We start from the raw sequence: 18,461 nt of genomic DNA on the forward strand, positions 1-18,461 counted from the left end.
AAAAAATCCAGCTGATTTAAGTAAAAAAATAATAATAATATATTATTTAAAAAAAAAACTTAAAACTGAGCTTTTCTAGTTAATAAAACTAAAAAGTAATAATTGTTGCAATCTAGTAACTTTGCGAACTTTCTCTAAGGCGCTCGAACACCGCCTCGAAAATCGTTAATCTTGATGATCCTGATAAGGACAATGGGACAAAAGTATTAGAATCGTGTAAAATGGGTAAAAATCGAGTTAAAAGATTCCGGTACATTTCTTTTACAATATAGGAGTAGGATTATATTCCTACCTAAGGTCGGCCACAGATGCACCGCTACCCCAGAGGACTAAGCTGAAACGCCTCGGATAAGTATGTCTCTTACCACACTTCAAACAAGAACACAGCAGCGCTACACTGCTGTTATAACAGAAATAGATGTGGCGGTGGTGCCGGAGTCGAACCACAAAGGTTCCACCACCCTCAAGGGTTTATTTGCGCTTATGTCATTGTAATTCTAAAGATGTTATATTTATAAATTATATGTTATATAATATAATAATATCCTAAAGTTCAAAAATTCTATCCATTCCATAACCGAATTGCATTTTTTCCGTGTATCCTACAATATTGTATTATTTCGAAATGAACAAGTGTGAGTCGAACTCGCATACGGTGGGTTCCGTATGACCAAATTTTCATTTTTTTTTTGGTATTTGTTATGACAGCAGCTATAGAAGTACATCCATTCTAAAAATCTAAGGTGTCTACCTATTTCAGTTTAATAGATATAGAAAAAATGCCAAAACATATCGATTTTTTCTATGGGGAACCCCGTTTTCAACTTCTTGTACTTGTGTGCCCTTTAGTCTTAGACACTAATGGGTGCTACACAAACACCCAGACCCAGATATCTAAATTAATTTACGCTCATTATAAATAATCAATCTATCTATTTTGACCTATCAAAAATCGAAATTTGACACTAGACATTTTCAAAATGTGCGTTTCAGAAATTAATTATCACTTGCTTAACACACGGCTTAGCACACGGTGAAGGAAAACATCGTAAGGAAATATCTGAGAATCTTAAAAAAAGTTTTCATATGTATGTAAAGTCTACCAATACGCACTTGTCCAACGCGGTGGACTATGGCCTAATCCTTCTCATTATGAGAGGAGACCCGTGCCCAGCAGTGGGACAGTAGTGGGTTGATGATGATGATGATGATTATTATTATTATTATTAATAAGCGCCGTTAATTGTCAAACTCGGATATCAATACTTGGAGATGACATATTATTGCGTGTATAAAGAAATAGGTGTAAATATAATGACTATGTATACAGGGTGAATTTTTCAAATAGCCCTTCAGGGCCAAATCCGAAACTATAGGGATTTACTTTGTCATTTTTCATTACTTCCCAGAATTTGATCTTTTAAGCGACGCTATCATATAGTGGAATAATATAGAGGGTTGTAACAATATGTAAGTTATTACTTTACAATTTAATACAGAATACGTAACGCTCAGCATCGAGGACTCAACCAGACTAATACAAAAGCGCGGGCGGCGGCGCGCGAACGGCCGTTGCATCGGCCGTTGGGATGCGCGCGCTGGTCGGTGAGGCGGCAACATCGCACGAGACCTTGAGGCATAACCTTGGATGCTCAACGGCTTATTATGGGCTGCCTACATCGTGTATTTTTTTTCAAAATGAACTCGTTCGATTCCCGGCTAGGAAAAAAGTTATTTTAAAAAACTAATGATGCACTCTTATTTTTTATCAAAATCGGTCTCGTGACTCCTTTAATCATTTTTCGCTCATCCTTATAGATTCGGATTTGACCCTGAAGGCCTATTTGAAAAATTCACCCCGTATATTTATAATACATAAATATCTTGGAGGGTTTTAGAGATCTGCGTAAATCAAGGGATTTTTTATAATTAATTTTTAATCAGGGTTTATATTTTTCTACTTTCCAATTACTCTATTTCTTTTATTGTTTTTAATTGGAGTAGCAGACGAGCATGCAGTCCACCGGATGGTAAGTGACTTCTGCTGCTCATGGACATCTGTAATCAACCCCAGATAAGATTAGATTCCTATCTGAGGTCGGCCACAGCGTTGCCACTGAGGGCTAAGCTGGAACGCCTCGGAAAAGTATGTCTCTCAAAGTATAAGTATCCTTTCCTTATCACACCCTTTAAAACAATATAACACGGCAATATTGCTGTTTTAAGGCAAAAATAAGTGACAATTGTACCATCACCACACCTTTTTCTGCCTGATAATAGCAGTGTTAAGCAATGCTGTGTTCTGATTTGAAGGGTGTGGTAAGGGAGACATACTTATCCGAGGCGTTCCAGCTTAGTCCTCAGGTGTAGCGGCGCATCTGTGGCCGACCTCAGATAGGAATCTAATCCTGTCTGGTGTTGAACAGATGTCCATACAACAGTGACTTACCACCAGGTGGACTGCATGCTCGTCTGCTACTCCTATTGCATAAAAATAATGCGTAAAAGAGATGGAGATATACTTTGTCCTATTTGTACAAAAGTTTTGTCATTGTGTTGTCTATAACGAGAGTCAGGGCTTGTCAAACTTTGGCATGAAGTTTAGTTTGAGATATGCCGTGTAGTTTACCAAAAAACTAATATTAAAATGTGAATGTGAGTTTGTTTGTCACACTTTCACGTCTTAACTACATAACTGATTGTCATGAAATTTTGTACACACGTTGTCAGGGGTTCAGAAAAGGACATAGGGTACTTTTTACCCCGAAAAAAGTTACCGTTCCCGAGGGATAGATAGAAACCTTTGAACATGAGCGAAATCGCGGGTAAAGGCTCGTATTAAATATATATAACTCAAAGGTGACTGACTGACATAGGGATCTATCAACGCACAGCCCAAACCACTGCACGGATCGGACTGAAATTTGGCATGCAGGTAGATGTTATGACGTAGGCATCCGCTAAGAAAGGATTTTGATCAATTCTACCCCCAAGAGGATAAAATAGGGGATGAAAATATTATTTCGTAACGCGGGCGAAGCGGGCAAAGGCTCGTATTAAATAAAGCCTTGTACACTCATAGTCCTGTACTAAGGTTTTTTGTGACGTGGGTGCCATGGACACACACAAAGATACACAAACACCAAATTCGTTAAGATATGTCTGGCCGGGGACCGAACCCGGATCATCGCGTGTTACAAGCCCTGATTTGATAGCTCTGTTAATGTAAATATATCAAATATATGTTTCCAAAATGTCATGTCCTTTTTCAATGTTGTAATAATTCTAAAGCATTTATATACTTAGGGGTTCATTCAAGTATTGTAAGCATCAAAGGAAATGGGGGGTCATGATTCTGTTGATGTTTGATGACAGGGGGTCGGGGGAACATTGGCGGCCTAAGGAGGTTAGCAGGGCCTCTAGTCTTGGGGGCCTCCAAATGTCTACAAATTATTGTAGACATTTGTAAAAGCTTGTAAAATAAGATCAACTTTTAGACTGGGGGCCTCATTCATCTTTCCGCCCGGGGCCCCTGACGAGCTCCATCCCCCACCGGTGGTTACGTCATCAATATTTTTTAATTATTACTGATTTTTTGAAAAACTTATTAGTTTCTTATTTAATGTTTACGTAAGCATAGGGGTGGAGAGGGGGGATCTTGCTTACTTTTGCTCATAAGAAAGTGGGTTAAAGTTATTAAAATTCTACTTAATTAATACTTGAATGACCCCTAAAATTCGAAAAATGTTCTGTCTATGTATTTATCTACTTTTATATATATAAAAATGGATGGTGTATGTCTAAATAATACGTACTCAAATAACAACATACCTACACAATCGAAAATACTGATGTTATGTATGTCGATGGTGAGTCCATCTTTATATATTTGTGTAATATATTGTATATAATGTACAAAGGGAATAAAATTATTGTTTTGAGTAATGAAGTTTTTATTGAAATCCTTCATAGTTATAAAGGTGGTAGAACCCTCTGTGGTTTGACTCCGGCGGCACAACCGCCACACCTGTTTCTGTTATAACAGCAGTGTAGCGCTGCTGTGTTCTGGTTTCAAATGTGGTAAGGGAGACATACTTATCCGAGGCGTTTCAGCTTTGTCCTCAGGGGTAACGGCGCATCTGCGGCCGACTTTAGGTAGGAATCTAATCTTATCTGTTGATTGCATATGTCCATGGGCGGCAGTAGCAACTTACCATCAGGTGGACTGCATACTCGTCTGCTACTCCTATATTATATAAAAAGTGTTATTTTTTTCTCCGTCTCTTTCTATTATATATGACCTTTCGTGTATTTAATTTATACGTAATGTTATAAGAGTATTTTTATCTTTATTTTCTACTTTCGATAAAGATTTGGTAACATAGGTCAACAGATTATAAAACAACTATATATAGATATTTCTTTCATTTAAAGTCTAGATAATTCAATAATTATGAGTTGCTATTGCTACCTATTTATTTTTATCGAACGGACGTTTATATTCAATGTCAGTTAACTAAAAATGTTTGAGACGATCAAACATGTGTTTTTGTGTATCGCTGTCATATTATTAAATTCAAACACATGTGAGTAGATAATTTTTTATTTATATATTTTTATATTTTTGACACAATATTACGTGAAAAATCTTTAAATAATAAGTAATACTTTATCACTTTTCTGATATTGACCTGATGCTATAATATTTCAAATTAGCGTTCGAAAACATATTTTTAACCTTATAATTCACTAGCTGACCCGGCAAACATTGTGTTGCCATATAAATAAAAAAATGTTAAGGGTGAACAATCCTTATCACTTGGTACGAACAACAATAGATAGAATATTTGAAACTGCGATGGTAGCGGAGTCTGTCGAATCCCATGTGAAACATTCCAAAATCAACAACTACTTATGAATTAAAAATTAATTACAAAACCTTTTCCCACGGACTAAATTGTGAACCTAAACCATTCTCAAGTCCCCTTGAACACACACAACAAATTTCATCAAAATCAGTCCAGTCGTTTAGGAGGACTTCAGTGACATACACACGCACATAAGAAATATATATATAAAGATATATGTATCGTTAGTAATTTAGGATCTGTGAAAATAAGTCTATCAGTCAATTGCGGAACTGTGTCAATAATTAATTAAAAGTGGTAAACCCTACGTGGTAACGCCGAAGGTAAGGTAGGTCCAAGGGCTCTTATAATAGGCATTCTAACTTAATCTTCATGTGTAGGAACTAAGTTCTAGTTTAACTCAAATAGCAAATTCTATCTGGGGTTGATTACAGATGTCCTTAGCGGCAGCCACATATTATCAAGTGGATTGTATCTTTGCTAATTTTATTGGAAAAGTGCGATTATCCAGGTACTAAGCCGACAATACAACCTACCCTGGTGATGTACAGCCCTGGGGACCCGGAGTACAGAGAGATCCTCGTTCGAAGGGAAGGAGACAACCTCACGCTGATTTGTGTGGTCCTGGGGGACAGCATCCCAAGGTCCTACCAGTGGAACTACATCAATGATGATGGCATAGACATGCCAGTAGACACTAGCAGGTAAAGGGATGTTTTGTCTGGGTGTTATAACATAATTCAGTACTCATTGCTCCTCGCTAGGATTTCATTCATGTTTTGCACATACACAAATACGAAAACGAAATTATTTCATACGATAAGTCTCACCGATAAAACTACTATAAATTTTACAAGCTTTATTTAGTTTCATCTGTCCCGGTGTTTGTAATTAAATCTTGCAAGCTTAATTTCACCCACTTCCTAGTAGTATTGTTCTTCTATGATCACTAAAGTGAAAAGAGAGAGATATATATTTAGTGTTTAATACGTAACTGTAACCGTTATGTATCTCAATCAATGCATTTGACTCAAATCAGGCTCACTCAGTCAGTCATCACTCACTCGCGAGCGTGTATAACGCCGTTGAGTTGAAGAAGATCCTATATCCGGAATCGATTGAACCTATGAACTCAACCATGTGACGCGGATTTTAAGATATAATTCAAAACCGTCGGAGTTGATGAGTGATTAGCTCTTTGGTGAAGAGATATATCTTTTATATTACTCACTCGCGAGCTACTCAAGTCTACTTCCTAGTGCCCGCTTGAGCTGAAATTTGGCATGTATCTTAATTACGCGTGACAATGCAATCATATAAATTTAGTTTTTGCAATCCAATATATCAATCCAATATGGCCGCTGTAACAAAATGGCGGCGTACATATTTCAAGACAACCCACCCAATTTGGGCATCAAATGACCTTTCATTCCTAAGTCCTTACTTAACTTGTAGAATACAACACATTATAAAAAAGCTCAAATCTAAGATGGCCGCTAGTACAAAATGGCGGGTCAGGTATAAAACGAAAAGGAGAATGATTTTATTTAAAGTAGATCCTATGCACATCCTATGCACAAAAAAAAATCTTAAGGGTATGTGAAGTCTACCAATACGCACTTGTCCAGCGCGGTGGACTATGGCCTAATCCTTCTCATTCTGAGAGGAGACCCGTGTCCAGCAGTGGGACAGTAATGGGTGATGATGGTGATGATGATATGCACATTTATTTGTGAGCCCCTATAAGGGCCGGATTAAGGAAAGGTCCGGCGCGGCTACTTTCCCCAAAAAGGGAAAAAAACATCTCGTCGAGTCGCAGAACTTATACGTTTATTTCCATTCAATATTTTTTCGCATACTACTAAATTCTTTGTTGAAATAATATTTGACGGAAAATTTTCTGATTTAAAATTTCAGATCATTTGTAGTGGAACCAGTGAAAGGTTTCTTTCCTAGCAGCAAGCTGAAACGCAAAGCGCTTAAGATCAGTGATACCGGGCACTACATGTGTTCCATGCCGCCCTACAGCGTCACAAAATACGTCTTGGTGCAACCTCCTGGTTAGTTTATCATGTAATATAAAAGTAATTTGTTTTTTTCTTGAAGTTATACTTCTTTAGGCGCGTTATGAAAAAAATATGAGAGTAAAAATTTAAGATTCGTTACACGAAATTTACAGTATGAAGTTGCAGCGGTTGCTGTCTCGAAACAAAAGCTACCTACAAAATCAAATCAAATCAATTTTTTTTATTCAAAATAGGTTCTTTACAGAGCACTTTTTGAATGTCAAACTACCACCACTTCACAAGGTGTTTCGTTATGGAGAAGAAGCGGCGAAAGAAACTCCATAACACACATCTTTTAAAAAATGGATTTTACAATGTTAAACTTAACCTAAATAAATAAACAGAAATATAACCTCTATTAGTCGCGCAAGTTAGCACCATCGTCGCCTCTGTTCACTGTTTTCATATTCATTATATTTATCCACATATTTCATGAAACGGAAACACGTTTATGCATGTAACATTCACACACGTGTTTCAGTTTCATATAAGGGCGATTTTTATATGTGCTGATAAATTATATTCAGTAGTGATTTAAATTCAATATTTCACACGATGTTAAAATGTACCAGTTCAAGTACTAGAGCACAGTATAAGGATCTATACAGTATTGTAACTCGGTCCTGTCCTTTAATTATATACCTACAGGGGCGCTGGGCGAGAGTTACTCGCGTGCAAGCGAATCGACTCACTCTATCGCGTGCTCAAAGCCGCTGCATTTAAAAACGCAGATGTATTTTTGTTACAAAATTACTGTTTCTTAAAGCTTAAAAACCTAGCTTTCTAATGATGTCATTACTATAAAACTCAGTACAATACTTTTTATAAATTGGTGCCGAATTGAATTATCGGGAATTGTGCTCGTTGTGATATCCACTATTTGCGGACTGTAATTCCGTATAAAAGGGCATTGTGTTGTCATAAAGTTATCAGTCGCTTATCAGACGTTGATCTGTATATATTTCCACTACCTGCGTTCATTATTTCGACAACATCATGGATACAAAACCGGAGGAGCGCTCAAGTTGTTGCGTTGTTGCAACAGGGCCTTAGCAGTTTCGTTTGTCACAATCTGCTGTATCAAGAGTTTACAGACGCTTTCAAGAGACTGGAGGCTTTTTTCGGAGACCAAGAACCAGCAGTAATCTTTGCACATCCGCTGTTGATTATCGATTCATTGTATCGACGTCACTCTGAAATCGCCACTTGAACGGCGTTGATGTGGAACAGTAGCTCCGACAAGTACACAAGGTAGCTGTCAGTGAGTGAACAGTAAGAAGACACTTGAGAGCAGCCAACCTCACTCCAAAATGGGCTGCCAAAGACCCCAAATTGGCCACACGACACCAGCAAGCTCGACTTCAATTTGCTCGGTAGCGTCTCGATTGGAGCATCGACCAATGGCGCTCAGTCCTGTTCACTGACGAATGTAGAATGTGTTTGCATGGCGGTGACAGGATAGATCGGGTCTACATATATCTAGGAGAATGGTTTGCGCAGTGCTGTTTCAATGAAACAGTTGCCTACGGCGGCGGTTCTTGTATGACGTGGTTCGGAATTTCTTATGACGGAAAAACGTAGCTCGTATTCGTGCTTGCAGGAGACCGTGGAGGAGGATTGACGGCAGACTTATACATCACAGATGTTCTCTAGGATCATGTCGTTCCGTATGCCAGATTCATTGGGGATAACTTTATGTTAATGCATGATAATGCCCGGTAACACACTGCACGTGTCACTAGGGAATTCCTCAACGAAGTCGGTATACCGACGGTGGACTGGCCTGCGCTCAGCCCAGACATGAATCCGATTGAGCATTTGTGGGATGTATTAAAACGAAACGTTCGGGCCAGAAATCCGGCTAATTCAAACGTTAACGAGCTCTAAAGCGCATTATTAGAGGAGTGGGAGGCTATTCCCAAGCCACTATAAAAAAAATTGGTATGTTCGATGGCAAAACAAATGCGATCAGTCATTAGGGCAAGGGGAGGTAACACCCCATATTAATTACACGAAATCAACAATTCTGAAATGTTCGTAATGTCCTGTATTTCATTTCAATCACATCAATCCCTTTGGTAAAATTTCCTTTTATACTGCACTTTGGCTAAGATTGTTTTTAAAAAAAATAATTACCGTACAGAATTCCATGACAATGATGTCACTGGAAAGCTAGGTTTTTAAGCTTTAAGAAAAAATAATTTTGTAACAAAAATACATCTGCGTTTTCAAATGCAGCGGCTCTGAATGTGCGCTTGGAGAGTGAGTCGATTCGCTTGCACGCGAATGTAGTAAACTAAATCTTATTTTGCCTAAAATCGGATAATTTCCCTAAGGGACCGAAAAGCACAGGGCAACTTGTGACGTCATGTCCTCTTTTCTGCAGGCCCTACAAAATGCGTACAGGGTACGTTTTCATGCGGCGAACGATGTGTGCTTGCCGAATATTTGTGCGATGGTTGGCAAGACTGTCTACACGGTGAAGATGAGGCGACTGCGTTGTGTGGAGTCAACCCGTGTGCGCGTGAGTTGGGCTTTTCTATCATTGATCTATAACTAAAGATGCGCCGCAAGCGGGCAAAACTTGAAACATACAAAATACGTCAAGTGGTGTAAAACGAGTTAAAACGACTCCAGTCGCTCTCGCGCGGCGTAGTAATACACACGAATGTCACTGAACACGTTAAACGTCATTATTTTGAATTTTAAGCCTCAAAATGCCTTCTTGTGCAATGCGTAAATGCACAAATTATGCTCGAAAAAGAAACAAGCTTCATGGAATCATCTATCACACGTAAATGAAGAGAAATTATTAACTTTTGTTTATTTTTCGTGTTCGATCCGCCATGATTACGTGAGTAACCAGAACGAGACAAAGTATGTTTTTGTCAATGAAAGTGATAAAGACGCAAAATGCATGGTCATAGATCAACAGAACAGAAGTGACATTTTATGGAAGTTGACGATGTTCATATATTGTATGTTATAGTTTAAGATCCCACTGCTTAATTTTTATATTAGTGTGTTTTTATTCAAAATATAACTTTTTATAGTTCATTTTAATAAAATAAAATCGATACATGGAAAATTCTGTATCCTTATCTCTAAATTTTCTTCGATACCTGTGGTAAATAATAAAAAAATATTACCATAAAATTTATATAGGATTATCCTATATAAATTTTATTTTAAATATACGGTGTTTTAAAATTTCTTTATTTGAATAACTATTTCAATCATTAAGGTCGTATTTCTTTCTTAACCTAAACATAATTTAATAAACAATCTTTGTATAGCCAGAAATTAATCCTCAAAAAGACCACGGTAAAATTAGAATCTTATATATAAAATTCTCATGTCACAATGTTAGTTACTGTACTCCTGCGAAACGGCTTTACTGATTTTCACCAAAATTTATATGCATATTCAGTAAGTCTGAGAATTGGCTACTATCTATTTTTCATATCTCTTAAGTGATAAGGGTTGTTCACCCTTAACATTTTTTTACAATAACTAATACTGCGTAATTTACATAATAAATAAATAATTATTTCAAATATTTTAGGGGCATTTTAGCACGGAGACGTGGCAAAACTTTTTTACGCAACTATTTCAATTCTCAAAACTGGGTACATTTTCTTGTTAGGAGTGTTAGGAGTAAGTAATCTTTACTAATCTATGATAATAAATATAAACTATTTTTAAATCGTATATTTTAAACCAGTCGATACATCTGTATAGATACATTCCTTCAAATTATATTTCTATATAACAATAATTTATTTAGTTAAACTGTACTATAACATTTCTACGTAAACGACGTACTAAAACTATTATCGACAGTTTTGGACATTTTTTACCTTCTGTTCCATTATTTCTTTGTCTTTGACAAGCATGCGGATCAATGGTAAAATCACCATACGTCCCGTTTTTAACGGGACAGCCCCTTTTTTCGATGCTTCGTGCCGTTGTCTCCGAAACGAACCGTTGCCATTGTCAATTAAGAAACAGTATATAGTATAATTGTGAAAAAAAACATGGGTTGCTCCATTTACCAGTTTTCAAAGAGCGCCCCACATTTTTTCCACAGTTATACTATTTACTGTTCCTTAAATGATTCATAGATTGAAAATTATTTTCTACTTTTTAGTTAATTTTATCATAAAAGCGTGTTTTTTAGTATTTTTTAACTATATTTTTTCAAGTAAAAAGTATTTGACATAAAAAAATCGATGTCCCGTTTTGACTGAAGTAATCATTGGTCACTATATTCCATGGTCAATATTTACGTTTGCGTAGACTTGAAACGCAAGGTCAAACACTAGTTGTCTTTTTTTATCATATTGTTCTAATAGCTCTGTCCTTATAGAATATTTGTCTAAGTAGTGAAAGGTAAGTAAAATAAAAAACGTGCATGTGTGCTATCAATGGAGTTTCGCTCAAGTTTTCACTCAAGTTAGTAGGCGTATAACCCGTCTATAAGTATAAAACGTCATTGTTTTCTATTTATTTATTTATTTGTAGTTCGACTCCGGTGGCATCACCGCCACACCTATTTCTGTTATAACAGCAGTGTTAGGCGCTGCTGTGTTCCGTTTTGAAGGGTGTGGTAAGAGAGACATACTTTTCCGAGGCGTTCCAGTCATCAGGGGTAGCGGCGCATGTGTGGCCGACCTCTAATATATCTAATCCTATCTGGGGTTGATTACAGATGTCCATGGGCGGCAGTAGCCACTAACCATCAGGTGGACTGCATGCTCGTCTGCTACTCCTATATTATAAAAAAATAAAAATTGTCAAATATACGAGTACGGCCTATACAATGGCAAAAGACAAAAAAAAACTGTTCCTGTTTTAACGTATATTAAATAAAACATGTTTATTTAATATACGTTGTTTACGTATCATTCATCATCACCCCTACGTAATCTATTGGTGTGTCATATTATAATAATAATCGTTAATTTCAATCTCCTAGGATCATAAATCAAAATAAACAAAACATCAATTCGGACATCTTAATTATACAATAATATAAATTCATAAATTTACATGCATTAATAAAACATTGTAAGTTACTAAGTATAAAATTAATTAAATTAAATTGAATTAAATTAAATTAAATTAAATTAAATTAAATTAAATTAAATTAAATTAAATTAAATTAAATTAAATTAAATTAAATTAAATTAAATTAAATTAAATTAAATTAAATTAAATTAAATTAAATTAAATTAAATTAAATTAAATTAAATTAAATTAAATTAAATTAAATTAAATTAAATTAAATTAAATTAAATTAAATTAAATTAAATTAAATTAAATTAAATTAAATTAAATTAAATTAAATTAAATTAAATTAAATTAAATTAAATTAAATTAAATTAAATTAAATTAAATTAAATTAAATTAAATTAAATTAAATTAAATTAAATTAAATTAAATTAAATTAAATTTATATAAATTAACCTAAATGAAATTAAATTTATAATACGCTTATACGCACTATTATAGGTATGCTATTTTGCTGATCAAGTAATCACGGATTTCAAATCATTGTCATGAGGTTAAAGTCCATCGCTTCGCTGGTCTTGTGTCGATAAATTTTACACACCTTTGTAAACTTTTTTATAGAACCCCTTAGTTGTAGGTTTGGTTCGAAGTTGCACTGCGCCGATGTAACACATATTTTTTTTATCTATTTATTCATTTGTGTTGCCGTTTTATGTATCTTAAGTTTTCTATTTACCTATATCCCACTATTTTGTAAATAATTAACATAATTTGTCGTTGTTATGTGTGTTAATCTATGTGTGTGTGCAATGCATTACGTAATAAATTTATTTATTTCTTTCTTTCTTTCATATCAGTATTTACTTTCTTCTATTTATCGTGTCCTCAGTTAAAAATAGTTCAAATGGATAAACTTCCAATTAGCCCAAGAAGTATTACTTCTTACATGTGTAATTGTGTACCTATACATAGTCCGCGCCAAACTAGTAGTCCGCTTTGAAGTTGTTGCGCACAACTACAAGCATATACTCACGTAGCAACGTAAGAATACTAACGCAGATATGTACCCGTGGACGAGAGCGGACAGCGGACAGCGGACGGGTGCCTGGGTTCCCGTGCTGTCAGGAAGACAGCAAATATCTACAATTTGCTATTCGACGCGATTCGTTTCTATATTCAGAGCGGACTAGCAGTTTGGCTGTTTATTTTGGTCCACAGGCGAAGATAAATTGAACTGCACCACTGGGCGTTGCATCTCCCTGGCAGTGTGTTGTGACTCCGGCACCTCACTACGGCGTCGATACCCCTGCTGTGACGAGCTTATATGCTCCTCCTCATTTCATGAGGGTAAGGTCAAGTTGATATACGTGCCACCATATCATTTAAGACTAAAATTATCGCAGAAATGCGGCATTTTTTTTTTGTAATCTAAGCGTAGCAGACGAGCATGCAGTCCACCTGATAGTAAGTGGCTACTGCCGCCCATGGACATCTATAATCAACCCCAGATAGGATTAGATATTCCTACCTGAGGTCGGCCACATATGCGCCGCTACCCCTGAGGACTAAGCTGGAACGCCTCGGAAAAGTCTGTCTCCCTTACCACACCCTTCAAACCGGAACACAGCAGCGCCTAACACTGCTGTTGTTAGGTAGAAATAGGTGTGGCGGTGGTGCCGCCGGTGTCGAACCACAAAGGGTCTTACCACCTTCATACGAAGCGCATTCAAGCATTCTTTATGACAAAAGAAGTGCACATGCAAAAATAAGCCTTAACACAATTACTTAAAACTCTTATTTCCAACGTGATAAAAATCTGCTCTCTCCGAGCCGGTCTGTGCGAACGGACCCTAAGTATGTCTCCTACACCCTCGAAACCTGAACACAGGACTAACACTGCTGTTATTAGACAGAAATAGGTGTGTTAGTTGCCGCTTTCAAACGTCATAGCAATACTAAAAATGTAAATTGTTTCCGAATAGGTGTAGCCGTTGATTACACCACACAGTTCGGAGAACTACGCGCACCGGACGGGTTTTACTTGAACATGACATATATCTTCAATGGTGAGTAGTTCCATTATTCACATTATTTTGAAATCCAATCTCAATATGTAAGAAGGAATGCAGACATAAATAAATTTAGATTATTCATGCCAAAATCACGACTAGAAATATATAGAAAAAATGCTTACCTTATGGCTATAAAAATATATAACAAATTACCAGATAAATACAAAGATCTGACCTTAAACATTTTTAAGAGGAAAATTACCGAATGGCTTATGCAACACTGTTTTATGACATAAATGAATATTTTCAATGTACAGAATAAAAATTACATGTAATAATTTAATACGACTTAACTTTTTTTAATTTTATTTTTTATGTTTTCCTAATTTTTTTTCCAATTTGACATGATTGCACACCATTGTAATGGTAGAATGTACGAACTTCTATTGGTGTAACTATCTTTGTGTACTACATTCTTGCAATAAATAAATTACATTTCATTTCATTTCCATCCGTTTTTTTAGTAGTAGCAGACGAGCATGCAGTCCACCTGATGGTAAGTGGCTACTGTCGCTCTTGAACATCTGTAGGTAATCAACCCCAGATAGGAAATTTTCTTCTGATATTCCTACCTGAGGTCAGCCACAGATGCGCCGCTACCCCGGAGGGTTAAGCTGAAACGCCTCGGAAAACTCTGTCTCCCTTACCACACCCTTCAAACCAGAACACAGCAGAACAGACAGAGACAGAAATAGGTGTGGCGGTGGTTCCGCTAGAGTCAAATCACAAAGGGTGGAATTCTACCTTCAAACCCGATTTCAAGATTAATCAATAATGGTTTTTTTTTAAATTACAATGTTATTTTTTTTATTTTAATACATAACTAATATTGCAGCGTGCGTGTTGATCGTCGTGATGTCTGCGGTGGTGCTAATGTTCTACAGGTTACACAGGAAACGCCTCGCCCTCATATCTGCTAACGAATGTCGAATCTGCGCTAAAACGCCCGTATAAAGATGCATGTTGGCGAAATTACTGATTACTTTCTTTTATTTATTAAGTGTCAAACTAGTAGAGCCCGCGGCTTCGCCCGCGATTTAAAAAAAAACACGATATACATACATACAATGACAGGTAATACAGGTAAATACATCAATGGGTAGGTAACATACAACTGAAAATTTGTCCCTTCATTGGAATAACAGTGGCGCCATCTGTCAAAAATTGATCGTACCAACTCAGAAACTCAACATGGGCTCATGCACATGATCAAGTGCATAGTTTACGATTCTGTAAAAGGACATTTTTATATAGTATAGGAGTAGCAGACGAGCATACAGTCCACCTGACGGTAAGTGGATACTGCCGCCTATGGACATCTGTAATCAAACCCAGATAGGACTCGATATTCCTACCCGAGGTCGGCCACAGACGCGCTGTTACCCCTGAGGACTAAGCTGGAACGCCTCGGAAAAGTATGTTACTTTAGCACACCCTTCAAACCAGAACACAGCAGCGCTTAATGCTTCTGTTATGCGGCAGAAATAGATGTAGCGGTGATGCCGCCGGAGCCGAAACAGAAAGGGTTCTACCACCTTCCTACCACTATTTTCACATCATTGTTTAAAATTAAGATTATATTTATGTAATATATTGCAGAAAACAAAAAAAAAGACTGTTTTGATTAATAAAAGTTATAATAAATAATGTAACACAAACTGCATTGAAATATACATTGGATGTTTCAAACTATTTCTTCACTGAATATACAATCATTCTTAGCTTATAGGCACTATATACTAAATTAATATCTTAGATAAGTTAGGTTACAGATGAGTTGCTGCCCCTGGGGACTAAATAGGAAAGCTTCGAAATATATCTGCATCAAAAAAAATGGACATGGACTTCTGCAATCAACCCCAGACTAGACCACATGAAGTCGGCCACAGATGCGCCGCTACTTCTGAGGACTAAGTTAGAAAACCGACAAGTATGTCACCCTTACCACACCCTTCAATCCAGAACACAGCGCTTAACACTGCTGTTATACCAGAAATAGGTGTGGTTGTGCTGGAGTCGAACCACAAAGCGTTCTACCAACTTCAATTTTCATACGAAGGCCTTATATATCCGACAACATAGCAATTGCACTAATATTTTATTAATAATAACATTAAATTAATAAACTAAACATACATATTAGTTAATACATTGTTCCCCAAAGGTCTTTAAGGTCTACCGAGTGGCGTGATGAAGGAGAGTGTGTCACCGACAGCTCCCCAAGACACCCGCTGTGTTTGGTAGAGTGTGGTCCACACCGCCAGCGCTACCGTCCACACTAGGCAGCCTATGCCACTTGCAATCACATCTGTTGGATATTAAACAAATAAATTATTACTGTGTCATTTCCTTTTTTTTTTATGAAGTAGTTGCAGACGAGCATGCAGTCCACTTGATGGTAAGTGGCTACTGCCATATGGACATCTGTAATCAACCCCAGATAGGATTAGGTATTCCTACCTGAGTTTGGCCACAGATGCGCATCTGCTGCGCTACCCCTGAGGACTATGTTGGAACGCCTCGGAAAAATATGTCACCCTTGCCACACCCTTCAAACCAGAACACAGCAGCGCTTAACGCTGCTGTAATGAGGCAGAAATAAGTGTCGCAGTTCTGCGACTGGAGTCGAACCACAAAGGGTTCTACCATCTTCTAATCATTCATTCATTCATTGGTTCATTTGATTGAAGATGCATGCAGTTCACCTGATGGTAAGTCACTGTATGGACATCTGTAACTCCATATAGAACAGGTTCTACCTGAAGCCGATCACAGCTGCTAGTCCTGAGGACTATGTCACTGACTGACTTACGTCATATGTAACTGCTTTACAGTAGAAATAGATGTTATCGTGGGCCCCGGTTGAAGCAAACTGGTTTTATCACCTTTGAAATTACTATGCCTTATTTGCAAATACCTTGTGCTCATGAATGCATTAAAATCAGGTGTGTTGCCTTCAAACCCCTTTTCTCTTACTCGCTTTAACACTAAAGAAAAAGATTGTAGAGAAACCTACACACATAACGCTTTCTACACTCACAGCCCCACACTAGGATTCCCTGTATCGTGGGTGCTATGGACACACACAGAGACAAATACACAAATACCCAGATTCAGAAACACAAATCTAAATTCATGATTTAGAAATCTGTCTGGCCGGGGATCGAACCCGGGACCCTCTGCGCGTCAGACCGGCATGGTGGCCGCTCCGCCACACATGAGTGTTCCTAAAACAAAGTTCTCAAACATGTGTGAGGTTTACCAATCTGCACTTGGCCTATGACTATGGCCTAATCCCCACTTACTCTGATAAGAGACCTGCATCCAGCAGAAGTACAGAAATAGGATTAATGAAGACTTAAAAATATATAGTAACTTACATTTTTTTATCTGCTTCTGTTGTTCATATGGTGGTTTGATGAATGCCTCCTTGAAGAACCAACAGCTGTTGACTGCCCACACGAAGGGGAGGAAGAACAGTCCAACTGCAAGTAAATTTTTTATACTGTATACATAGCAGGCAAGCATGCAGTCCACCTGATGGTCAGTGACATATATAATCAATAGTAGATAGGATAGGAGTTTTTCCTGAAGTCGGCCCCAGATGTGCCGCTACCCTTAAGGACTAAGCTGGAACGCTTCAAAAAAGTATGGTCTCCCTTACCACACTTCAAATTAAAACACAGCAGCACTACGCTGTCAATACATAAATTTTTGTAGTAATTCTGGAAGTTGCATCATAGTCAAACAAAGAAGGTTTCTATCAACTTTGAACATACCAAAACCAACCAACATTTTTAAGAAATAGCCGTCAGAAATAAGAATAGTAACTGACATGTTATTTGGCTAGTAACACATTATAAATTTCATGTAAGGTGCTTTTAATTATGATTTGACTTATCTCAATTAACATTATAAATGCGAATGTGAGTTTGTTTGTTTTTTCGCGACGCTTTAACCTCTTAACTACATAACCGATTTTCATGAAATTTTGTATACACTTTCAGGGGTTCAGAAAAGGTCTTAGGAACTTTTAATACCAAAAAATTACCGGTCCCAAGGGATAGATAAAACGGATAAAAGCTAGTCTATCTATATAGAGAAACCAGTCTAAGAACTATCTAACGTACCTTTAAAATACCATCGACATAAATCCAATTTTTGGTCATTCGGGATTTTATTTAAATCCATTTTTGCAATACGGTGTCAGTTCTTGACGTTTTTAACACTTTTATGACATAAATATCAATAATTCAGTAAAAATCAATCAACAATCGTAATCTATCATTCATAGAAATGCAAAATTGCAAAAGGAAATGCATTTACGTCATTTTGAGATAGTCAAACTGTCAAAGTGACAGTTTTAGTAAAAATTGACAGTAAATACAGATAGAAAAAATATTTTTTATCTGTCAACTCAAAAAATTAAATGATGAAGTAAA

The 18,461-nt window shown here is 36.8% G+C and overlaps 2 protein-coding genes across 2 annotated transcripts; one reads left to right on the forward strand and one right to left on the reverse strand.

The window, feature by feature from the left end:
• The first annotated feature begins 5,315 nt into the window (after positions 1 to 5,315).
• Positions 5,316 to 13,374, forward strand: LOC140756844 (uncharacterized). Its single transcript, XM_073092373.1, has 4 exons — positions 5,316 to 5,572; positions 6,786 to 6,928; positions 9,321 to 9,458; positions 13,166 to 13,374. Exons 1-4 carry the CDS (start codon positions 5,412 to 5,414, stop codon positions 13,372 to 13,374), a joined length of 651 nt encoding a protein of 216 aa, XP_072948474.1. The 5' UTR covers positions 5,316 to 5,411.
• A 2,489-nt stretch (positions 13,375 to 15,863) lies between these two features.
• pen-2 (presenilin enhancer, gamma-secretase subunit) lies at positions 15,864 to 18,342 on the reverse strand. Its single transcript, XM_073092459.1, has 3 exons — positions 18,150 to 18,342; positions 17,400 to 17,504; positions 15,864 to 16,327 (listed from the first exon to the last, which is right to left on the reverse strand). The coding sequence occupies exons 1-3, from the start codon at positions 18,208 to 18,210 to the stop codon at positions 16,188 to 16,190; spliced, it is 306 nt and encodes a 101-aa protein (XP_072948560.1). The 5' UTR covers positions 18,211 to 18,342; the 3' UTR covers positions 15,864 to 16,187.
• Positions 18,343 to 18,461: the final 119 nt, after the last annotated feature.

Source organism: Epargyreus clarus, unplaced genomic scaffold (assembly GCF_041222505.1).
Source record: "Epargyreus clarus isolate Ecla_fem2 unplaced genomic scaffold, WU_Ecla_fem_2.2 ptg000036l, whole genome shotgun sequence".
In the NCBI taxonomy this organism is placed as follows: Eukaryota; Metazoa; Arthropoda; class Insecta; order Lepidoptera; family Hesperiidae; genus Epargyreus; species Epargyreus clarus.

What these genes read in the sequence shown, in the direction of transcription:
- LOC140756844 (XM_073092373.1), top strand. Translation starts at nt 5,412, where the DNA reads ATGTACAGCCCTGGGGACCCGGAGTACAGAGAGATCCTCGTTCGAAGG. An exon ending in ATGCCAGTAGACACTAGCAG is followed by an intron (nt 5,573 to 6,785) that starts GTAAAGGGATGT and finishes TTAAAATTTCAG; the next exon opens with ATCATTTGTAGTGGAACCAG. An exon ending in CGTCTTGGTGCAACCTCCTG is followed by an intron (nt 6,929 to 9,320) that starts GTTAGTTTATCA and finishes TCTTTTCTGCAG; the next exon opens with GCCCTACAAAATGCGTACAG.
- pen-2 (XM_073092459.1), bottom strand. Translation starts at nt 18,210, where the DNA reads ATGGATTTAAATAAAATCCCGAATGACCAAAAATTGGATTTATGTCGA. An exon ending in ATGTCGATGGTATTTTAAAG is followed by an intron (nt 17,505 to 18,149) that starts GTACGTTAGATA and finishes ATTTACTTGCAG; the next exon opens with TTGGACTGTTCTTCCTCCCC. An exon ending in ACAGAAGCAGATAAAAAAAT is followed by an intron (nt 16,328 to 17,399) that starts GTAAGTTACTAT and finishes AATATCCAACAG; the next exon opens with ATGTGATTGCAAGTGGCATA.